Raw genomic sequence first — 26,049 nt, 5'->3', positions numbered from 1 at the left:
ATCACAAGTGGGTTTTCTCACACAAATTTATAACTCAGTAAACATCCACGTATTTTATACAGTGGGAATCTACTATTCTCAAAAAAATAGTTATCTCATGGGATTATAACACATAAACAAATCATTATTCATAATAATGAATATTTATGTCAAAAAAATTAAATAGGTCATGGACCTATTTTTTTAAATATATTTATCTACACTAGATAAATGAGTAAATTTGTGCCATTATCATAATGCTTGTTGCAAGCCACACAAAATGATAAATCACAATTTTTGCATTTATGCAAATAATAAAGCTTCCATATAATATTTTTTCTAAATCATAATGTAGAACTATCGTGGCATTTATAAAATGAGGCTAACCATATGGCACAACACAATTTTTAGAATCAAGCAAAATAATTTTGCTAAACACCCCCACATTTTCAAATATATTTCAACTACATGTATGAAAATTATTTAAATATTTTTCACAACTTATCAATAATAATTTTAATTAAATTAAAATTTTTCATAAATTTTAAATCCACCATAAATATAATATCCCATGCACATACTCCCACAATATGGATAAATCAGCCACAAAGCCTTCTCACCTTTCCAATAATATCAACAAATAAAATGTTGAAACACTAAATACATATCACATATTCAGACTAATGCTTCTAGAACCTCATCGAAATATATATATATATATATATATATAAATTCTTCAATGACAATTTGAGATTCCAATATCAGCATTAAAAATAGACTCCAAGTCCATTCAACGACAACAATTAAATCCAAGGAAATAAAAAACTCAGAAAATCACAAATCGAATTTCACTTGGATTTAAAACAACCATCGATTAATTAAGCTTAGCAATCCAGCAAATTAAATATCTATCAACTCAAGAGGGAAGATCTAGTGCATAAACCAAGTTTCATATTCTCTCTTCCAATCGTGATTAATCACAATTATGACACTCATAGTCATAAAATACATCACAAAATTAGATGCAAAAGTTTTCACAAATAGAACCTTTCAAATCTATTAAAGTAGAATTTCACGTAATTGTAACATTCACCATAAATATATCAAGGCATGCATATAGCCCCACACTTTGGACAGTAATTTGTGAATTTTGATCAAGAAAATATTTTTTGGGCAACATCCAAAAAGCAGTGCAGTCTAGGCACCATGTCAATTCTCATAAATTTACTACACATTGGCACCAAAATGTTGTCGCTTAATGCGCAAAATATTATCTAGCATTGAACTATAAGATAACAATTATGCTTTAGACAACACCAATAAGTGCAGGAAATTATTGTATTATGTAACCACTTTATAATAATTCATTCGCTTAATTACAACTATTTAATTCACTGAAAATTGTTTCCATCTCATGGCATGTACTAAGTATAAGAAAATTGTAACTTTTTCCAATTAAATAAAGCATCAAAAATTAATCCCGATATTTTCACATAACTGTCAATCAAATTATTTAAATATAATAAATTCTCATCATTGCAATTTATGAACCATTGCTTCAAAAAATTCTAGCCATATATTCCAAAATGAATGTAATATCAAAGCCTCTGGCATTGCTACGGTATAAAAATTATCACAATAAACTAGTAAGATAGTGGGTCACGCCTGAAAATATTCTCTACACCTAGAGACATTTTGAATGCTTCAGAAATAAAGGGCAACGTAAAAGTTTTACTAAAGAGTATAAACAATTACAAGACAAACATCAACCTCTGTTGTATAAATTTGATAAGCAATGTGTGTACGCAAGCATATAGAATAAGCGGCCAGTATAAGAATTCTATTTTTCATAAAGAGTAAAGTGATAAGAAGAAAGAACACGAAGGACTGAATATATACTTATCTGTAACCTAATCATCACTTAGATCATCCTCGATGGCCGAAACGCTCATCCTCGCAGTTGCTTGCTTAGCCTACTGGACGATTTTCTCAGCCTCGCGGTTCCTTAATGGCCTTCTTCAGCATTTTCTATTGGTGCTTACTCGAGAAACTGCCTATATCAGACAAAAATTCATCATTTTTGTCCTAGTCTAGAATATTCACCACCGAATCCCAATTTTCCTTGCTGCAGTCAATAGCTCTTAAGATTGTTGACACTAGTAGGTAAAAATACAATCTGAGTCGTGCTTGAGGACACTGTCCTTAAGAGCTATTCCGCTACATTGGGTTGATTAGCGGCAGCTCCCCAAGATTAAATAGACTCTTCCTACTGAAAGTAGGGACACAGAACAATAGAAATTCATAAAATAACCTCAGTTATATGCACAACAAAACAATGTGATAAAAGAGGAGAGAAAGGTTAAGAGCACAAAAGCTCTCCTAGAACATGTGGCAAGCACTGCCTTTTATAGGCAAATCTCATAATTCTGGGCCATAAAGTCACCTTAATCACAATTAAAAATGGTTTCAAATAATAATGATGTTTAAATTATACATTACAAAATAATAAATAGACTAAAATAATAATTACTATTATTAATTTATAATAATTCTTTTTGAAATACTCAAAAATATTTTATAATATCTAACACATATGACAAAGACGGGTGAGCGATTTGGTGAGGTGTTAGTGGATATAAGGAGAGAGAATCTGACAATTTTTAACCTTCAATATCCCTTGACGTTTCTAAGGAGCGTTGCGTTGAAAAGCTCTATCAGTTAGCTTCTATTATAACACTTGTTTTACTCCAGAAGCTCATTTAACATTTTTTTTCATCCAAACAAGATATGGGATCCTATAATGGGCTTCTTGCTCCTCAACTGAGGTTGGGATCACCCCTAACTTCAGTTGAGGAGTAAACCAAACATGCCCTTCATCTTTTCAGCTTCACCAGTCAAGGAAGAGATCATGAACCCACCTGCATCCAAAGAAGAAATCGACTTATTACTCAGAAACAACTCAAAGCTAGATGAGGAAATGATTGACAAAAATTCAGAGGCACAGCAAGAACCAGAAATCAATATTCAACATTGTCGCAAGATAAAATTAATCACAAATAAAAATTAGTGTAAAATGAATTATTGTTAAAATAGGAACATAATTTTTTTTTTCAAATAAAATTTGTTATTAATTCTTATTTATAATTAATTTTTTTGAGAGGAAATTGGATGTGATTCCCCCAACTTTTTTTTTTAGGAGCATTAGGGGGTGAATGGTGAAGCAATATCCCTTTAAACAGTTTTTTCAAGTATAAAATCACCTTGTGTCGGTGACTTGTCATCTTCTGTATTATTTGTTAATATAAAATAGCTGTGAGGTCTCTGGCATATGGTTAAAATAGCCCTGAATACATTGTTATGGTTACATGTGAATCCCACAACTATTTTATATTAATAAATAATTGAAAAGATAATATGTTTTTAATAGAAAGACAATTTTGTCTTTGAAAAATTATTTAGGAGGGAATTACCTTACCTTTCAATATAAGGATAGGTTTTTAATGGAATAATGATTTTACTTTTAGAAAATTATTTATGAAGAGAATTGTCTCCCCTTTCAATAAAAAGAATCCAATGTTTAGAGATTTTTTTTTTGGGGCGGGGGGAAGGTCTTCAACTCAAAAGGTGAAAATTAAAAAAATCTTGCGTGCAGCAAGTTACTCCAATCACCATGAATTTTCAAAATTTGCAACAAAAGACTTGAAAAAATTGAATTACAACTAAAAAATGTGTAACTTACGTTCAAAAAAAAAACTAAAAAAATGTATAACACTATTATTTTTTAACACGCATAAAAAAATAAATTGTGAAAATACTTTACAAGATTAGATTATGACTACAAAAAAAATTTCCACGTCACGTACTTGTCTGCAAATATGAATACTCTCATTCATTAACTATTAATGTGTTGAAAATTTAAAGGAAGTGGGGACCAAAGTGATAGGGTACGGATGGAGAAATATCTCATCTCAATTATTTGATAAGAGTTGTCTCCTTTGGAATGCTCATTCCACATATAGCTGTTAATTGGTCTTTGGTCAACTCCTTGCACATGTATATAATGTCAATAATTTTTAATCTTTATCATTACTTAAAAAATATACTGCTTTGATCTCATTTATAAATCATTGTCAACATATTTTATTAGTATAAAAAAATTTTAAAATTCATTAACTTTATCTTAAAATTTAATAAGTTCTCAATTTTGTCCCTATTAAATATAGACACTTCAATAACATATTTTTTATCTAACATTCAATGGGGGGTAAAAAAATTTATGATAAAAATTTAATAATGTGATTTATAAGTAGGATCAAAAAAATTCTTCTCTCTCTACCTTAAAATAGGATTAGAGAGAGTGATATTTTTTAGTTACTTTCATATGTTGTTGCCAGTAATAGTGATCCTATAATAACCTAAGAGCAAGTAAAAGTGGCTGGTTAAAATAATATTTTAGTTTTTTATATGGGTAAAAAATAAAATTATCCTCGTAGAGTTTATTTATAATTTATGAGACTTAATTAGTATTAATTTTTTTATAAAATATTTTTTCATAATTTCTAATTCTTTTACTATATTTTTTGAGTCAATGAATAGGTAAAGTTAACTTTGTCAATTTGCAATACAACATCATCTTAACAGTTTAGGATATATCAAACACTCTTGTGTGAATAGTTAAAAAAATTGTCTTTTGACAGTTTGTTTTTTAACTTTTCACACACATGACATTATAAATACTGGCTCTTCTTTCAACAATTGCACATCCTTCAAAGCATCCACAATTATATCAAAAACTCTGTGAGCCAAAAACCTTTAGTTGACGCTGTCATGGATGGTTCCTGCAATATTATCCTGTTTGTTTTTCTTTGGTTGATTACCTTGTCAAGTATTGATTTATGTATTTGCAGTGCATCCTCTGAGGCTCAGTGCATTACAAGTGAGCGAGATGCTTTGCTTACTATGAAGCATTATCTCTCAGATCCTTTAAACAGACTTGCCTCTTGGTCTCCTCATGGAATTAATTGTTCCCATTGGGATTTTGTTGTTTGCAGCAACATCACAGGCCACATTCTTGAGCTCCACCTCACAACTCCGCCTCCTTTTGAGTTCAAAGATGAGATTATGAGACATTATGGTTTGGTGGTGAGGTACATTCTTCTATGCTTGGTCTGAAGCATTTACAGTATTTGGATTTGAGCAGAAATTTTTTTGGAGGTTTGCAAATTCCTGATTTTCTTGGTTCAATGACAAGCTTGAAATATCTTAACTTGTCTCATGCTGAGTTTGGTGGAAGAATTCCTCTTCATTTTTGGAATCTTTCCAATTTGATATATCTTGACCTTAGCAATAATTATTTTGAAGGAAGTATTCCTCATCAAATTGGAAGTCTCTCCAATTTGCAGTATCTTGACCTTGGAAACAATTATCTTCTAAATGGAAGCATTCCTCATCAAATTAGAAATCTCTCCAATATGATCCATCTTGACCTTGGAGGTAATGATTTTAGTGGAAGCATTCCTCAACCAACTGGAAACCTCTCGAATCTATTCTATCTTCATCTCGGAGGTTTTAATTTGTCCCATGAAGATGATTATGGATCTTACAAATCTTTTGAAAATCTTCAGTGGTTTTCATCTCTTTCATCTTTCCAATCTCTTTCTTCTCTCCAATATCTTGAGCTGAGTTATGTAAACCTATCCAATGCCTTTGATTGGTTGCAAGTTCTGCATTCACTTCTCTCTTTGAGTAAGGTGCACTTGTCACATTGTGTTTTTAATCATCAATTTGAACCATCCATCTTGAACTTTTCATCTCTAGTTATCCTTCAAATTTCTTCTTCTTATTTTGGCACGTCAATGTTGATCCCGAATTGGATATTTCAACTGACAAAATTGGTTCACCTTCAACTAGAAAACTTTTTTGATGTTTCCATTCCAAATGGTATTCAAAACTTTACTCTCCTTCAACATCTTGTTTTATCTAATAATTTGTTCAGCTCTCCTATCCCTAATTAGTTATACAATTTTAGTCACTTAAAGTCTCTCATTCTCTCCAACAACCACTTGGTTGGCTTAATTTCTAGAAACATGGGAAACTTGACTTCTCTTGTTACTCTTGATTTGACTAATAATCTTCTGGAGGGGCCAATTCCAAATTTTGTGGAAAATCTTTGCAACTTGAAAAAACTAGCTTTTTCATATGATCAATGCCAAAAAGTTTCTGAAATATTAAAAGTTCTTTCAGCAGGATGTGTTTCCCAAACACTAGAAATTTTTCATATGAGTGGTTGTCGATTATCTAGTCATCTCACTAGCCAAATTGGTCTTTTAAAAAAATCTTGTTGAACTTGATCTTTCTTAGAACTCCATTCAAGGTCCATTACATAGCTTATTGGGAAATCTTAAATCTTTAGAAATTCTTGATCTTTCTAACAATTCCATTCTTAGGCCACTTCCTAGCTCATTGAGAAATCTTACATCTTTGATATATCTTTCTCTTTTGAAAAACCTTATTCATGGTTCAATTCCTACATTTAAAAATCTAACTTCTTTAATGTGTCTTAATCTCAGATGGAATCAACTTGATGGAAATCCTTTTGAAAGTCTAGGATCACTCTCCAAATTGAATAAACTTCATTTGGGATACAATCTCTTTCAAGGGATTGTCAAAGAAGCTCATCTTGTTAATTTTTCCCATTTGCAAACATTTTGGGCACCAAGAATCTCACTCACTTTAGAAGTAGGTCTTGACTGGAGTCCTTCTTTTCAAAATTTGGAGATCTTAATTTTGGCATCTTGGAATGTCGGTCCTCGATTTCCTTCATAGGTCAAATCATTAAATCATCTTCAAACTCTGGACATCTCCAATGCCTCAATTTTTGATTCCTTTCCAACGTGGTTTTGGAATGCAATTGGAAATGTTAGGTATTTGAACTTCTCTACAAATCTTATTAAAGGAGAGCTTCCAATTAATATGCTGGAAAACACTAGCACTTTACTAAGTGTTGATCTAAAGTTAAATAAGTTACATGGCCAATTACCCTATGCATCACAAAGTCTTATGCACATAGACCTCTCAAAAAACTTGTTTTCAGGATCACTTACTCATTTCTTGTGTCATAAACAAGAGGAGAAAAAGTCCTTGCAGTTTCTTCATTTGGCATCAAATAATTTGTCAAGGAAAATACCTGATTGCTGGATGACATGGCCATATCTTACAACGGTGATCTTAGAAAACAACAATTTCAATGGGATCTTACCCACATCCATGGGATCCTTGTTGTGGTTGCAAATGTTGTATCTTCGTAATAATAATGTTTTAAGAAATTTTCCTACCATTTTGAAGGACAAAGCCAACTTGATTTCCTTAGATTTAGGGGATAATCAATTTTCAGGAGTGATTCCATCATGGGTTGGACAAAGTTTGTCAAATCTAAAGGTTCTTGTTCTTAGATCAAACAAATTCTTTAGTTCCATTCCTTCAGAAATTTGTGCCATGAGTTCTCTCCAAATCTTGGATTTTGCATAAAACAAGTTGACTTAACATGTACCAAAATGTGTCAACCATTTGAGGGCTATGTTGGTGACAAATAATAGTCTAGAATCATACATTTATTTTCGATCAAGTTTGCCTGATGAGTTTTTGATAGTTCAAGCTCTATTGTTAAAAGGAAGAGTTTATGATTACACTACTAACCTTGGCCTCATCACATGTTTTGACATTTCAAGCAATGAATTATATGGAAACATACCAATAGAAGTCACAAGACTCAATGGATTGCACTTTTTGAACCTTTCAAAATAATCATTTTAGTGGAGAAATCCCTCAAAATATTGGCAACATGGAATCGTTGGAGACTATTGATTTCTCAAGAAATTGTCTTTTAGGTGAAATCCCACCAAGCATATCCAAATTAAGCTTCTTGAGCATGCTAAACTTGTCTTACAATAAATTGGTGGGAAAAATCCCAACAGGGATCCAATTACAAAGCTTTGAAGCTTTAAGTTATGTGGGCAACGATTTATGTGGTCCTCCACTTTCCATTAATTGCACTTCAAATGGCTTTAGCAATAAAGATATAGTAGCTGATCAATATGAGAATGGGATCAATTGGTTCTTTGTAAGTATGGCATTGGGTTTTCCTGTGGGATTTTAGGCAGTGGTGGGTCCTTTGCTTTGCAGTAGATCATGGAGGTATGCTTATTTTCAATCCATTGATACTATGTGGTATAAATTGCAATCTTGTTGGTATTAATGAAAAAATTGAGGCCAGATTTTCATTTGGAACGGTGTTGGTTTTAGAAGATGAGTGATTTTCCTATCTTGTAATCATATTATGCCTTTTAGTCATAATGCAATTTTGTATATAAATAAATTCATTGACAAACATTATGTAGTTGAACTATATATGAATATTACACCATTGTATAATATATGCCATATGATAAAAGACTGTCTATTTTTTTTTAATTGGTGTATTCAAGATGAAACTAAAAGTAACGCAATTATATACTTATTTTGGAAATCAATTATCTTCAAAGGACTACCGTGAAATATCTAACTACAAGACAAAATTAAATATCATATATAAATCTCTATTTTAACCTTTGTTGATTGATTTCATAAAAAAATAAAATCCTAATTTATATAAAAATGCATTAAGAAGAATTTTTGGCATCCGTTTAATTATGAAATCTAATATATTCAATGCATTATCCTTGAGTGAGCAATATCTCACAAAACCAGTAACGCTAGCACAACAATCAAAGAACCAAGTTAGTAGCCAAGAAAACTTGTAGGTTGTTAGTTAGTGTGCTGCACACTCAACCTATGGATTGCAAGTTTCAAATGGCAGACCAAAAAGAACCAAGTTAGTATTTTCACAGCATGTGAAAATATGATTATTCTCATTCATTAACTATTCATGTGTTGAAAATTTAGATGGTGGGGACCAAAGAATATAATATAGATGGAGAAATATCTCAATTATTTGGGAAGTATTTTCTCCTTCAAATGCCCATTCCACACAATGTGGCAAAATTATATGGCTGTTAATGAGTCTTTGGGTTAACTTCTCACAAATAAACATGTATATAATGTCCCATAATAATTTTCAATCTTCATCATTAATCTTGTCACTTTCTGATCTAGTGGTCCTCTGTTTTGCATGACTGGTTTTGATCTTTTGATTTTTTTAGGAAAATGCTTATATATTGAAATTTAACTGAGGGAAAAAGTCATCTTAGTTTCTTATTTTTATTAATCAATAGCTTAGTGTTTATGGAGTAGTAGATTAGGGTTACAAGGAAAAGTAAATCAGAATAAAATCTGAACTAATATCTGATTTGAATTTCAAATCAGATTCTAATCCTCTAAATCACGAAGAATAAAAACAATATCATTAAAATGATTCTAAGATATTACATAGATAAAACTTAATGATTAAGCTTATCTATTGGACCTAGGCCTGAAGCCTTCTAACACTCTCTCTCAAGCTGGAGAATAAATATTCTTCATTCCCAGCTTGCTAGTTAATTTTTCAAACTTGGGCTGTGCAACTGACTTAGTGAGTATATCTGCTACTTGCTGTCTTATAGGTATATACTTCATTTCCATAGTTTTTCTTTCTATCTTCTCATTGATAAAATGATGATCTATCTCCACATGCTTGGTCTTGCCACGATGAACAGGATTTTTGACAATCCTAATTGTAACCATATTGTCACTAAATACCTTCATAGGACCATCGTAGCACATCTTTAGCTCCTTAAAGAGCCTCTCAAACCACAAACCTTCATACAATCCAAGAGCTAAAGCTCTAAGTTTTGCTTCTGCACTACTTCGAGAGACAACTGGTTGTTTCTTGCTCCACTAAGTCACCAAGTTTTCCCAAATAAATGTGCAATAACTTGTTATCGATCTTTTATCAGTGATGGCACTAGCCTAGTCAGTATTTGTATAAATTTCAATCCCTTTATGAACTCCCTTTTTGAAATAGAGTCCCTTCCTTTGCATGAGCTTCAAGTACCTCAAAATCTTGAACATAGCTGTCATAAGTTCTTTATTAGGTCAACTAGAAAATTAACTCACCACACTCACTGCATAGGCTATATCAAGTCTTATGTGGGAGAGATATATAAGTTTGCCAACTAATCACTGATATCTTCCTTGATCAACTAAAGTACTTTTACGATTTAAACCAAGTTTATGATTTAATTCACAGGAGTAGCACATGGTCTACATCCAAGCTTACCTGTTTCCTTCAACAAATGAAGAGCACACTTCCTTTGTGAAATTGCAATTCCATCTTTTGACCAAGCCACTTCCATTCCTAGGAAATATCTCAATGTCCCTAGGTCCTTCACTTCAAATTTTGTAGCCAACATTCTCTTGAGGCTTTCTATTTCACTTATATTATCACTTGTGAGAATAATATCATCTATATAGATGATTAGAACTTCTATCTTTTCATCTCTATGCTTTATAAATAATGTATGATCTAATTGACACTGAGTATACCCATTCTTTTTAACTGCTTTAGTAAAGCATTCAAACCAAGTTTGTGGAGATTGTTTTAAACCATATAATAAGTTCTTAAACTTGCACACCTTACCCTTATTTCTATCAATCTTAAAACCAAGAGGAATTTTCATGTAAATTTTTTCTTCTAAATCACCATTTAAAAATATATTTTTCACATCTAGTTGATGAAGACACCAATTGAGATTTGCAGAGAGGGAAAGAAGTACCTTAATTGTATTGAACTTTGCTACTGAAGCAAAAGTTTCTTGATAATAAATTCCATAGGTTTGTGTAAAACCCCGAGCTACAAGGCAAGCCTTGTGCTTGTTGAGACTCCCATTTGGGTTACATTTGTTTGTGAGAACCCATCTACAAACAACCAATTGTAGTTTTACCTTTGGGTAGTTTTGTCAACTCCCAAGTGTTATTTTTCTTCAAAGCCTCCATTTCATCAAGAACAACAATTCTCCAATCAGGGATCTGTAATGCCTCATACACAGCTTTTGGTATGGATTCAGTTGACACACTAGCTGTAAAAGCCTTCATAGAGGGAGATCGCCGTTCGTAAGAGGCAAAATTACTAATTGGATGCTTGGTAGTACAAGATCTTACCCCTTTTCGCAAAGCAATAGGCCAACCAAGATCATTAGACTGCAGATTTGAGGATGGGTGAGATGATTAGTGTGATGTGTGTTGACTATCTGCATAAGATTGCTGTTCTGGAGTCTGTATCTGCTGTTGTTGAGCACTGTCATCATTCTGGACAGATCCATCATTAGCCTCATTGATCCTTAAATCTGGGGTTTGGTGTTCAGTTGTTTCTTGGGGCTGGTCAAGAGTACGTTCAATTATTTATACTAGGAAAGGTTCATATAGGTTTTAAAAATAAGAAAGAGGTATTTATAATTAAGATGAAGTAAATGGGAGATTAGAGTATTTTGCTCTATCTTTTATTTAGATTGTGTATAATTTATTTTGATGGTTTGGACTTAGCTTTTATCAAATACGTTAACAGAAAACTCGTTTATTTGCAAAACCAAGATTGGTTCGATAATCTACTGTCCTCAAGAAAAGCTTGACACCGTTCTTGACTTCTTTTAAAATTAGTGGGTTCATCGGTGTGATTAATTCAAGAAATTTGCAGTGCTGATTTATTTAGTATATCAATATTATATAAAATTATAATAACCTATTTATTATAAAAATAATTATTTTTCATTATTTATTGATGTGATATTTTAAAATATATGATTTATGCATACTTCAAATTATTTGCTTCATTTTTTAAAATTAGCATTTACTTGCATTGCACGAGGAGCCTCCACTTTATAATCATTATAATTAATCATACTTTCTTTAATTAAATTTTGTAAGACATGAAAAATAATAAATTGGTGTGCTTGATGACCACGAATGAAATCAATAATCTTATAATGAATTAGATTAATTAAAATATGAGATTATTATATTAGATTTATCTTTATGCTTAATAAAAATGATATGGGAAAAGAATAAGGTTTTACTAAATTAGATGAGCATTTGAGATGTTATTACTTTTACTTCCAAGCTAAATTTTGAAGTCATGCTTCCTCATTCTTGTCCCCAAAGTAAAAAAGTAAAAAAAAAAAAACAAGAAGAAAAGGAAAAAACAAAACATAAAAAGAAGGATGTGCTACATACACATCCTAGATGGCATTATATCAGATATATAATTAGAAATATTATATAAAATTATAATAATCTATTTATTATAAAAATAATTATTTTTCATTATTTATTGATGTGATATTTTTAAATATATGATTTATGCATACTTCAAATTATTTGCTTCATTTTTTAAAACTATAATTTACTTTCCTTGCATTGCATGGGAGCCTCTACTTTATAATTATTACAATTAATCATACTTTCTTAAATAATTAAATTTTGTAAGACATGAAAAATAATAAATTGGTGTGCTTGATGACCACGAATGAAATCAATAATCTTAAAATGAATTAGACTAATTAAAATATGATATTACTATATTAGATTTATCTTTGCGCTTAATAAAAATGATATGGGAAAATAATAAGGTTTTACTAAATTAGAGGAGCATTTGAGATGTTAGTACTTTTAGTTCCAAGCTAAATTTTGAAGTCATGCTTCCTCATTCTTCTCCCCTAAGCAAAAAAAAAAAAAACAAACAAAAAAAAAACAAAAAACCAAAAACAAAAAACCAAAAAAAAAGGAAGCAAAAAACAAAACATAAAAAGAAGGATGTGCTACATATACATCCTAGATGGCATTATATCAGATATATAATTAGAATAGAACTACACTATAAAAATTATTGCCATTTCATTTGTCCCCACAAAAAAAAATTAATGTAAAAAACATATTAGTATATTACCCCACACATGGGATTTCAATAAACTTATAAGTTGAAAATTCATTAGAAATACATTTATCCTGAATGCATGTTGGTCCTAATGAAAATGATTATGGTCGTTTAAGTATAAAATCTCAATGTGATTTTGGATACCATTGGTTTGCTACCAAAAACAAATATGAATCAAAATAATCAATTTTCTTGCAATGAATATAGTTTTTTTTATTTATAGGTATCCTTTTATTAAAGATAATTCTATTTAAAATACTATTGAGCACTAAATATAAGCATCTTTTTAAAAGAAAATTGAAATTTTAATTTATCACATTATAATAGACTAATCTCTTTTGTTAGAATCAAATCTTGTTAGTTGCAATGAATATAGTTACAACTTACGAAGATGACAGTGAGTTGCATTGGTGCTTTATAGCTTAGGATAGCCCAAACGAAAGAATTGCACAACAACTAAGAAGCAATGTTGGAAGAAAAGAAAAACAATGGTACGCCGCAACATTCGTCTATATATCCACCATTGTATATTGACCCATGGGCTTTAAATATGGGCTCAATTAGTTAATAATTAAACTGCAAAAAAATTCGTTGATTTTTATGTATATATAAAAATTCGTTGATTTTTTTTATGATTTGGGCCTTTTGATGTACGGTCATCGTTGCCTAGAATTGGTTTAGTTTTAGTTGATTGTTGTCCTCCCACGTGACAACAAATTGAGGGAAAATAACATTCATGGATTATAATTTTATGAGAAAATATAATTTTTGATCTCTATGATTTTATCAAATTTTACTTCAGTCTCTATTATTATTTTTGGGTGTTTTTAATCCTTATAAGGATAAAAAACACTGAAAAAAAATTAAAACTATAGGGACATGAAAAATAAATATCACCCAATTTTTTTAAAACTATAGGGGCTTAAAAAAACTATAGATACTAAAAGTAAAATTTGATAAATTTATAGGGACCGTTGATTGTGTTTTTTCTAATTTGATTGCATCCATAATTAAAGATCTTAATAATTCTTGTGACTTAAAGTTGTTAACTTAAAAAAAAAAAAACATTGCGTTTAACTTCCTCACATTATAACTTGTGTATCTTTTTTTAAATAGAGTTGACTTCGTTCAGAATTAATATGATAAAAATTCTGAAATATGATGGTAATAATATCAAATATTCGTTCCAATCATGGGAGAACATATTTTTATGCAATCATAACAAAACTCAAGTTCTTTGACCCCTTGTTAGTAATTTGATTTTTAAGGTTCTTTTATAGCAGATTTTCAAAAATTATGGGGCTTGAAAGTTACTTTTCAATCAATACATTCTATGATTGTATTTAAATGTTTACCCTTAGTAATAGGAGTAATAAGTCAGTGACAAAAGACTTTAAAATTAGTTTTTACCAGACAAAATATATTGAAAATAGTTAATTATGACTTAAAGAAACTATGGATTGTGTTTCTGCCGTTTCTAACACGTAAGATAATAACAAGTCAATCACGAATGACTTTACAACATGGATTATGACTATGAAAGAATTTTTCACAACACATACTTTTAACAATTTTTCAAATAATAAATAGTCTCATTTTGGAAAAAAAAAAGTCTCATTCATTTAGTACAATTTTTTTGACCTTGAAATTCATTTAGTACTATTGAAGTGTGGAAAATTTGAAAGTTGGGAACAAAATAATATCAAAAGGATGGAGAAATATCAAAATGATTTGAGAAGAATAATTTTCTCCTTGGGGGAATGCCCATGCCGCAAGCTGTGACTAATTATATGGCTTTTAATTAGTCCTTAGTCAACTTCTTGCAAGCAAACATGTATAGCATATGTAGTCCACAATGATTTGAGAATTTTCTCCTTGAAACTTTCTTCTTTTATCTATCTTCTGGTAAATATATTGCAATTCCCTTACATTTTACTCTCTGCAGGAATATTTAATTTTAAAAAATGTAGATGTGTTTATGATATTTTGCAAGGTGCTTAAATCATTTAAGCTAGAAATGTAAGCATGTACAGAATAATCATAGTTTATGAGTGAGTTAACACGATTTTATTAGCTAAAAATGTAAAAATAATAAACTTGAAGAATTATCTCGCAAGTTTAACTAAATTTATATTTAATCCGAGTTCATGAGTGAGTTGATATGATTTTGTAAGCTAAAAATCATAAAAATAATAAACTCAAAAAGTCAACTTTAGATTTTGACAATAATACTTAAATGCTATATATGCTGAAATTATTTAAATTGCAGCATATTTAATTAGTTTTTTTTGGATAAACACTAAATTCATTAATAATAATATACCAAAGTACTGCAAAACTGAAGCAGACAAAACAACCTATCCTCTTTCACCATTGTCCACTTCTAAATCAGATAATTGAACATAGTTAAAGAGGCAAAAAAGTTTCCTCCATAGTATGGGAGACTCTAGCTAAATAATCAGCTTCCCTATTACAACCTCTAGGAACATAACTAAAAATAATTTGACCATCCCTCTAAAGAGTAGTTAACATCACACTCTCTCATAATTAAACTAATGGCTTCAAGCCATGAAAACTTATAGTTTGTCGGTTAGTGTGCTGCACACTCATCCTACAGATTTCAAGTTCGAATGGCAGACCAAATAAAAAAAAAAAAACTAATGGCTTCAAAACTCATAGAAAGTATGGGCTGTTTGAAACTGTTTTTATTTTATTATTCTGAAAACTAGTATTTTATAAAACATGTTCTGAGAACAAAAAAATAATGAAAATATGTATTTTTCTCATTCTCCCTTGTTCTCCAGAACAATAGTCACAGAACACTTAAAAGTTATTTTTATTTTTCTGTTTTTCAAAACAATATTTTATTTTTTTATTCTCTAAAATACTTTTTGAAACACGTTACCAAACAGATTTTTTTATTCTTTTGTTCTGAAAAACAGAAAATTATTCCCAGAACAAGTTTTCAAACAGACCTTATATGATACCATCATTTTGGCTATAGTAGGGAGGACATAGGTCAATTTGGAGCTAAAGCCACAAACCTACTTGTTACTGTTACCCCATAGGTGCCACCCTATGATGCACATATACAATATATGATCAAATATGATATGTATCCAATACATTGTTACTTTTGTTTTAAAGAAATATAAAAAAATGATATGTATTCAATATGTGCATTCATATTTACAAAAATACATAAAAATATTAAAAATATAATTTTAGTTTAAGAAACATCCAAACTAGTATAATTATATAGAAGTATCGTATATATATTGAAAATTTAAAAAATAATATTCTGATATTTTAAAGATATGTATCAAAGAACTATTAGCAAGTATCAATGGCAAATATGATACCAATATGAGCACATGAGGCAATTTGAAATATCAATGTTTCATAGGTGCCACCACATCTGTTGCTTCCATCACTTCTTACTTAGCCATCAACATGTAACTTGAATAACTCTTCGCCATGCTTGCATAACATCTTGTGGGTTGAAAAAGGGGCTATTATTCATTATATCCGTATCCATAAAAGTTCTAAACAGACTATACATGCCATCCTAAGTATCCCTATGTTTATTAGAGCCAAAAACAAGGTTACATCTAGTAACCCAAGTATCCCAACACATATATTCAAAGAGAATCGCCCAAGGAATTCTCCTTGTGAGTTCCTTTCCAACTTCGTTCTTTACCCATGATATTTCAGAAAAAGTACCTTATGATGCTATGATATACTGAATATAAAAGGTATAAATTACTTTGCAAAAGTAAAGTTTAATCTGTAAAGTGTTAATTATTTTAGTTTAAATATACTTTTTTCAATTTCTAAAAATTCAAATTTGCAATATTTATCGGGGATAGGGATAAAAATAAAATTTTTTTAATGATGTAATTGTTTTTTTTTTATGATTTAAATGGAACGATTGGAGATGACTCGCGTTAAATTGTAGAGCGAGTACCCCAACTTGCTCCACACAATTATGCCCCCTCATGATCAGAAGGTGTTATGTAGTGAAGGCTTCAACGATTCATCACCAACAATCCAACTTTCTTGTCAAATAATCAGCCAATTCCATTCTGCTACTTCCGTTGCTTCACTTCCATGAAACCCCACCAAAATAGAACGATCCAAAATTTTGAAGAGAATTTCATTCCCGCATAAGTAATTATTCAACAGGGATATTTCCAACGATGCTCTGATACATGCGATGAAAATATCAATAATTAATCAAAATAATTATAATAGAGTTTGATGGGCATACTTGTTGCTCTAAAGAAAATATAGACTTGAGGATCTCATTTATTTCGAGATTAGATAGATTTACAACCTACTAAAACTTCTTAGCTTTATTGAGAGAATGGAGAGTGCAAAAAGAAGAAGAGAGAATGGGTCTGTTGAAGACAGTGAGACATATTGAACATGTTGAAGATTGTACTAGTTACCACTTAAATATGATTACTTAATAAATTAATTCTCTCATACGCTATCTAACTCGGTTTGCTTTGTGATAGGGGTAAAGACTGGTAGTTAAAAGTTTGCAGGTTAAGCTTCTGTTTAATAAGCTTACATTTGTTATCTATTACAGTCTATACAATATCATAAAAACTAATGTTTTCAGGGCTCAATAATTATAGAGCTGTCAATTAGGGCCAGCCCGACCCTAAAGGATCGACCCTTAAAGGGCTAGGGCCTAAACGAGCTGGCCCTAATAAGCCCGATTGCATATCAAGGTTTTATTTTTTAAAGGCCCGGCCTTAGCCCTCAAGGCTAAAGGGCCGGCCCTCAGGGCCTCGGCCCTATTTTTTTAATTAAAAATTATAAAAAATATATTTATAATCATAAAAAAATTATTATTCATAAAATTAAGTTTAAGAAAATAAATTTAAATCAATTTACACCATAACAATAAAGAAAATTAAAATTTTTAGGTCTAATATCAAATAGCAACATCAAAGTGAATACCAATAAAAATTAAACTTAATTAATATTATCTGCTAAATCTTAATAAATAAATGATGGATGGATGAATGCATTTAATATGTTCATTTCTTTAAGTTATGTATTTAATCTTTTATTTTTTTTTATACAATAATTTTTTAAAAAATTATAAACGGGTCTAAAAGGGCCGGCCCTGGCTCTAAAGGGCCGACCCTTTTATTTTTGGACCTAAAAGGCCCTTTTAGGCCCGATTTACCTTTTTAAAGATAAAATAGAAGCTCGGCTCTCAATTTTTTTGGGTCTAAAAGGGCCGGCCCGGCTCTAAATAATTACCAAACTTAGAAATCATAATTAATTAATGTAAATTCACAATTCATAAAATATTCCAACATAAAAATAATAAGTCAACTATGATGAAAGACTTTATAAAGTTAGATTATGATTATAAAAGCATTCTCCACAACACATATGCTTTAACAACTTTTTTTTTTCAATAATAAAATGAAGAATTATGTTAAAGTCCCATATAAAAAAATTAATTACTATGAGGTCTGTTAATAACTGACATAAGGCAATTTACAACTCAAAAAGTCTCATCCATTTAGAGTACTATTCAAGTGTGGACAATTTGAAAATGGAGACCAAAGTTAGAAAATGATGGAGAAATATCACATTGATTTTAAAAGAATTTTCTCCTCGTGGGAATGCCCATTCCGCAAATTACTACTGATTAATTATATATGACTGTTAAGTAGTCCTTAGTCAACTTGTAATTACATTTAGCAAAAGCAAGAGATTATAATTACAAGAAAACATGTATAGAATGGTAAAAAACAATGATTTGAGAAGAATTTTCTCCTTGGAATTTTCTTTTCTTTTTTATTTTTTTCCGGTAAATCCCATGCATTTTACTCCCAAAATGAGTATTGATAATCAGTCAATCACGAAAGACAAGTGAAGAACCCACAAAAATAAATCGATGGGGTCATAATTTATTTTAAAATAAATATTAATATTTTAGTAAAAATATAAATTTAATTATTTATTAAATTATATTAAAGGTATAATTTAATAAAATTAAATATTAAAAACAATGCATAAAACATAAAGTTCTAATAAAAATTATCTTAATATATAAAAACTTTTTATATCTATTAGTTTTCATGTTTTTTATTTTTATTATAAGAATTTATTTTTTCCCAAATAATAATAAATAATATATTTCATTAACAATGCTTATTGAAAAATTTAAATGTTCGGACAACAGTAATAGCACATTGTGGAAGATATATGACAAAAATAATAGCAAAAGAAGTTCGGAAGCCCCTTCCACACGTTGTGGGTAATTATATGAGGCTGTCAATAATTAGAATGAACCATATTAATTTTCTAATTCATCATTATCTATTCAATTTCTTTTTTTTTCCTTGCCCTGTTTTCAATTATCATTGAAGCTGAGAGGAAGATGAGAAGAAGCAGAAGGAAGGAGAGGAAGATGGCAATCGATTTTTTTTATTTTTTAAATGTATAAAAATTACATTTTTTACATGAAAAATGCTAAAATATAATCTCTTATGTTTATGTCATAATTTTGTATTGCTCTTATTCATGAGGTGACTAAATATTTGCAGAACAAGGAACTTTTGAGAATAACAGATGACCCATCCATATCAATAAATTAGACGATGGGAACCACTAATACATAATAACGATCATTTGGCTTCAAAAAGAATTCACTAGAGTTTTTAATGTTTTCTTAATTTATACAATATAATTTTCTAAATAAGAAAAAACTTTTTGCAAGAAAATAATTATGGAAGCATAAATAACGAGCAATTTTCTGCAAAACAATTCATGTGATTTGGGTTATGGATAAAGAAATGATTTTTTTTTTCCTACTTGGAAAGCCCACCCCACATGTTAATTATTACTGACTATACATTGTTTTTGTCTTGGTGAGGACTGAACATACATTTATATGTGTGTGTTATATATATATATATATATATATTTGGTGTGTGTATTATAAAGAAACTAGAAAATGCATCACGCTATTCAAGATTGTGAATGGAACAGTTCTTATAGTTTTATTTAGTACATTGAGCATTGATAATTTTAACGTCTTCACAATAACAATGGGGATAAAAGAATTATTTCGGCAAGCTATTTAAATGTTGACGAAATTATTTAAATTTGGCACATTTTTAAAATGAAAATATTTTATATATAATTTGAACATATTTTACAATACATAAAAATATCCTTAAAATAAAAATGGTTGGAGTGCAAGGCAAAAATGAAATTATTGTTCAGATAAAAGGATGCCTTAAAATGATTATTTAGAAGAGTTTTTCTTAGCCTTTTTATGGCATGGACAATTTTGCTTCTTACATTATGAAAAATTAAGCTAACAATTTTTTTTAGAAATTTGTATTTAATTTAAATATAACTGAATATAATCTTAAACAAAATAAATCGAATTTAATTTAGTCTTAAAATTTATGGCAAAAGTGTTGTATAAAAATTAAATAATTTGAAATTCATTCAAAAAGATAATAGTTGAATAATAATTGGGCCATTCATTTATCTCATCAAGCTTTAAACAAACAAAGAAAGAGGAAAATACTTCTTTTGCAACAAAACACTCAAAATTAAAATTTGTATTTTAGATCCAAAAAAAATTAAAATTTGTTGAAATTTTATGATGGGGGTCGTAAATTTTTGTCAAATGAGACCCACAAAGATCCACGAGTGATGACATTATAAATACTATCTTTTATTTCAAGAATTGTATGTCCATCAAAGCGTCCACAATTAAATCAAAATATCTGTGAGCCAAAACAATTGGCTGACATTATCATGGATGATTCCTGCAATATTAATGTTGTGTTTGTTTTGCTTTGGTTGCCCACCTTTTCAAATATTGATTTATGCACTTGCAATAAAAGTGACAGAAAAATAAGGAAAAATGCAATAAAAAAACCCCTAGTCTCATGCAATAAAAATAAGAAAAAAATGACAGAAAAATCTCATTGAAATATGCAAATGATAATGAAATCCTATGAAATACCATAATTCTTCTCAAATCCCTAGTAACTGTTCTGAAATTAATGATTTTTTATAAAATAACTAAAATATCTCTAGTTTAAACTAAAGTAGTAATTGCTTGTTCCATATTAGTTATTGCTAGAAGAAAATTAGTCACAAATATTTATAACACTCAAACTTTAGTAAATAAAAAATTTGCACAAAAGAAGTTGTAATTATTTGTTCTATTCTATTGAATGTCAAAACTAAAATAGTCACTAATATTTATTTTTTTTTAGGCCAGAGCTGTTGCTTTTTTATTTTAAAATGGGGATATTTTAGTGATTTCACCGAAAATCATTAATGTCATGAATGCCTATGAAACTTTAGAAGAATTATGGCATCTCGCGGTACTTCGTTGTCATTCAACTTTGGTCTTTTTTATATAACACCCCGAACCTTGGAAAATTGATTAAAAGCTTCCCTGACCTTTTATTTTTGTACTTAAACATCCCACTGTTGACAGAACCGTTAAATCACTGACTCTCTTTACCATGTCATGCCGAATTCGCCACATAAGTGTATGGCTATTAAATATCTTGTAAAAGATTTTTTTTTATGTTTTCTTTGTACCATATGATTTTTTTTCACAACATAAAAGATTTATATCAGAGCTACGATTATACTGCACCTATTGATTCCTCGAAGCATGTACCATCTGATTTGGGTTTACAATATATTATAATAACTTCAGCATTCTTTTATGCCATATTCAAACAATCAACAAGGATGCCTATATAGGTTTCTGGTTGGTTCCAGAAGGAAAGAGGAAATATAATGCATGAAGAGAGATTGAAAGTTGACTTATACCCATTTTTTATATAATTCTCCCATTTTTTATTGTATCTATATATATCATTGAAAATATTGAAATTATATTGTATTGTGGTACTTAATTATGTTATGTGGGAATTGTATGTAATTCTCCCATTTTTTATTGTGTCTATATATACCATTGAAAAAATATTGAAATTACATTGTATATATATAATAAAAAAAATAAGAACACTTAATAAAACTATTGATTGGGACCTTTTGGTTAATGATATTTTCAAAATTTGGTTGCTGTCGGTTTGTGCGTGTGTGTGTGTATCATTCATTAGGTTGGATCCAACACCAAGCAAGACTCGAGTGCTTCTCATAGGTACGTGTCGAGGGATATCTCAAGCTCTCTCATGTCATGACATCAATTCGACGAATGAATTTAGTGCTAGAAATCCACTCACCACAGAAGAAATAGATGTAACATAGTCAAAGCATTACAATATATACTAGCTAGAATTATTAATAGCTTCTTTTGCCTGGCCTGATAGTTTTTCTTATTATTTAGTGATAATTAATTATTACTTGTTCTGTAAAGCAGGAGGCTCATGGTCATGGCTGCAAATCAACAAGAAGAGCATGAAGTGCAAGAGGATTTCAGATACCAAAAAAGTCGAGACAGTGTTGGCGACGTTCGGACAGCCCTCCTCACCGTCGCCGTTCTGATGGCAACGGCGACGTATCAGGCGGTGCTTAGTCCCCCCGGCGGTCTTTGGCAAGATGACCGTACTACCTATCCCCCTCATGTTGCGGGGGTATCTATTCTCGGTACCAAAAGCAGACCCTCATTTATTATGTTCATATTTGGGAACACTATAAGATTTTATTTCTCAATGTGCACGATTGAGCTCCTCACCCATGGCTTCCCTCTCAAAATTGAGCTGAACTTTGCCATCTTCGCACTTGGGCTTTCTTATCCCGTTTCTGTTTATACTATTACGCCCTCGAATTATCAAACCCCGGGTTTCATCTTCTTAATGGTTGCTATTCCCTTTTTATTAACTCCAGTATCCTGGTTATGGAGAGATCCAAAGTTCCACCAAAAACTAGAAATCTGAACAGTGCCACACTATATTCCTCAATACCATCTCCTGCGCCGTCGTTGCACCGTGCTGCTACAGCTTGAGATGTTATAGGGTTAGGGTATTAGAAGCTCTAGATCTATCCGTTTTCTTATATACTCTTGTTTTAATCTACTGTTTTTCTTTTTTCTTTTTGTTTTGTGTGAGTTACTGAATACCCCCTCCGGTCTTATTTTTAAGATAGAAAGAAAAAATATTTATTTTTAATCCTATTTATAAGTCACGTTATTAAATTTTTACCACGGCAAATTGACATTTATGCTACAAAAAAAAATTTATTTATTCAAATACTGCACTTTTAAAAATATTTCCCTACATACTATATATTTGAAATTCGATTCATATCAAACTAAATTTTAAATTTTTTTTAATCTTGGAGTATAGAACTCGGTCCATGCTAAACCGAGTTCTGTACTTATATATAAAAAAAAAATAAAAGACAAAATGTAGGTTCAGGCTACTTTGCACCCCACTTCCCATCTCTGCACGTTCTCCAATGATAAACATTAATACGTGGTTGTCTCTTTTGCTTTCAGCATATGTTTTTTCTTTCCTTTTTTTTTTCTGGCAAAAGAGGACCCAACAATGTAATTATATATGTGTGTGTGTGTGTGTAATATAAATAATATTTTATGTATCAAAAAATAATATATTATTTTTTTAATTATAATTATAATAATTATATACTTCAAAAATTAGAAAAATTATAAAATAACTACATAATCAATAACAACATAAAATTACTAAATTTAAATCATAATAAATAATTTTAGGGTTAGATTGTTAAAGATCATTTCTCCCTTCACCATTTTTCTAGCAATGTCCTATATAGTGGGGCAATATCATATGTAAATACTTTATTTGTTAAAAAATACAAGGTATTTTTAATCTTTCAAAGTGATTTATTCTTAAAATAAATATAAAGTGATTTATTCAATGAGGGTACTTTTGGTAAGAGATAATGATTATACTTTGAAAGATTAAAAATGCCTTGTATTTTTTAACAGATAAAGTATTTACATATGATATTGCCCCACCGTATAGGACGTTGCTAGAAAAACAATGAAGGAAGAAATGATCTTTAACAATCTAACCCTAAAATTATTTATTATGATTTAAATTTATGTAATTTTATGTTGTTATTGATTATGTAGTTATTTTATAATTTTTATAATTTTTGAAGTATATAATTATTATAATTATAATTAAAATAAAAAATAATATATTATTTTTTATACATAAAATATTATTTATATTATATATACATACATACATACATATATATATATATATAATTACATTGTTGGGTCCTCTTTTGCCAAAAAAAAAAAAAGAGGAAAGAACAAACATATGCTAAAAGCAAAAGAAACAACCACATATTAATGTTTATCATTGGAGAACGTGCAGAGACAGGGGAAGTGAGGTGCAAAGTAGCCTAAACTTACATTTTGTCTTTTATTTTTTTATATATATAAGTACAGAAAGTAGTTTAGCATGGATCGAGTTCTATACAGGAAGATTAAAAAAAATTTGAAATTTTGTTTGATATGAACTGAGTTTCAAATTTATAGTATGTAGGGAAATATTTTTAAAAGTGCAGTATTTGGGTAAATAATTTATTTTTGTAGCATAAGCATCAATTTGCCTTTTATCACAAATATTTTCTTTTACCCTCCATTGAGTGTTGAGGAGAGAAAATATGTTAGTGAAGTCTGTATATTTAATATAGATAAAGTTAAAAACTTATTAAATTTTAAAATAGAGTTAATGAGTTTTAAAGTTTTTCTTAGTACTGATGAAATATGTTAGAAATGACTTATAAATAAAACTAAATAAATACAGTTGAAACATGAAAGTTGCTTCCGTGTTAGATCCTAAGCAAGCACGTGCGCTAGATACTGATGTAATCAAACTTGTCTGTGAGTTTACGTTAAAGTCATGAGTGAGTTTTATGAATAAAGTGATTTTGTTCTCCGCAAAATGAACCGGATATAACATGCCATATCATGTTTGTTTCTTTAGCTAGCCTTTTACCAATTGTGACAGTGTAAGTTCTTTTTTACCATTGACATGCTATACTTGATTGAGGAAACCATACTCTATCTATGGAGCTTTCCAATTTCCATTGTGAATTCGTAATATACAGGTTAATAAACGCATCAAAGAAACAAACCAGAAAGTAACATTCATTTAATACATTTTAGAATCTTATTTCTCCAAAAAGAAATAGTCATATTTCCACTTGCCCTAGGCATAGAAAAAAAATCATTTGCCTCCTTAGAACTTTTCACTCCTCTCTCTAAAATTCATTGGACCTAGAAACTTATATATATATATATATATATATATGTATGTATGTATGTATGTATAATAACCTTAAATAAAAATGGTTTTAGAATGAAGGAATCAATAATTTGAAAAATAACTTTCTCTAATTGTTTAGATAAAAAAATTGGGAATGACAATTAGGGACTAGATTTGTAAGAACATTAATGATAATTATAGACATTAAATTACTAAAATTCTGAAAAAAATACTGTAGTCCTTACTTGTAATTAAAAAATATAAATGTTCAGTCAGGAAATCAACTAACTACACTTAGAACTATTTATAATATCAATTGAGAATATTTAAAGTTAGTTGAGAATCTCACTTTTTTACTATTAATATACAAATAAACCACTTGGGAGATCAAGTAAATATCTTGGAATTATTTGAAAATTTACAAAAGTTAATTATGAATCGCAAGCCAATTTTTGATATTTTTTGCTTTTAATATATAGATAAATCACTTAAAAAATTTATTAAATATATTTGAAATCATTTGTAATGCCAGTTAATTGGGAATTTATCAAAGTTAGTTGTGAATTGCTAGAAAATTAATTATGATTTTTTGCGATCACTTGAAAAATTAACAAAAGGTAATTAACAATCTTTGTAGCATTAGTTAGGAATTTACTGAGGTTCATTGTGAATCTCAACTTAATTAACAAATGATAATTTAGTATAAATAAGAACCATGGTTTGCTAGGCTCTATAATTGTCATTAATGTTCTTATAAGTCCATAATTGTTATTTTCCCTAAAAATTTTGCAAAAAAATTTCTATACTATAAAAAAGAAAGTATTATAATTTATCTATGTTCATATCACTTTTCTAATGTTTAGAGATGTAAAATCATATACAAAAATTTTGTAATTAAGTAATTTAATTATGATGAATGGAACTTTT

General features: G+C 29.5%; 2 protein-coding genes across 2 annotated transcripts; both read left to right on the top strand.

Moving 5' to 3' along the window:
- Positions 1–4,806: 4,806 nt before the first annotated feature.
- On the top strand, positions 4,807–7,506 carry LOC129314678 (leucine-rich repeat receptor-like serine/threonine-protein kinase SKM1). The gene is made up of 3 exons (XM_054958201.1): positions 4,807–5,126; positions 5,180–5,724; positions 7,073–7,506. Exons 1-3 carry the CDS (start codon positions 4,807–4,809, stop codon positions 7,504–7,506), a joined length of 1,299 nt encoding a protein of 432 aa, XP_054814176.1.
- Positions 7,507–22,290: 14,784 nt separating this feature from the next.
- On the top strand, positions 22,291–22,794 carry LOC129314598 (uncharacterized). Its single transcript, XM_054958108.1, has one exon. It carries the CDS (start codon positions 22,291–22,293, stop codon positions 22,792–22,794), a length of 504 nt encoding a protein of 167 aa, XP_054814083.1.
- Positions 22,795–26,049: the final 3,255 nt, after the last annotated feature.

The sequence above is a fragment of the Prosopis cineraria genome, unplaced genomic scaffold, assembly GCF_029017545.1.
Source record: "Prosopis cineraria cultivar Desert tree isolate PC_DT_omini unplaced genomic scaffold, ASM2901754v1 PC1, whole genome shotgun sequence".
Lineage (NCBI taxonomy): Eukaryota > Viridiplantae > Streptophyta > Magnoliopsida > Fabales > Fabaceae > Prosopis > Prosopis cineraria.
This window is presented reverse-complemented; position numbering and strand designations above follow the sequence as displayed.

Excerpts from the sequence above, each read along its gene's own strand:
- LOC129314678 (XM_054958201.1), top strand. The coding sequence starts at position 4,807 with ATGGATGGTTCCTGCAATATTATCCTGTTTGTTTTTCTTTGGTTGATT. Across the intron at positions 5,127-5,179 it reads CATTATGGTTTGGTGGTGAG|AAATTTTTTTGGAGGTTTGC; the intron begins GTACATTCTTCT and ends GGATTTGAGCAG. Across the intron at positions 5,725-7,072 it reads GCATTCACTTCTCTCTTTGA|GATCACTTACTCATTTCTTG; the intron begins GTAAGGTGCACT and ends ACTTGTTTTCAG.
- LOC129314598 (XM_054958108.1), top strand. The coding sequence starts at position 22,291 with ATGGCTGCAAATCAACAAGAAGAGCATGAAGTGCAAGAGGATTTCAGA.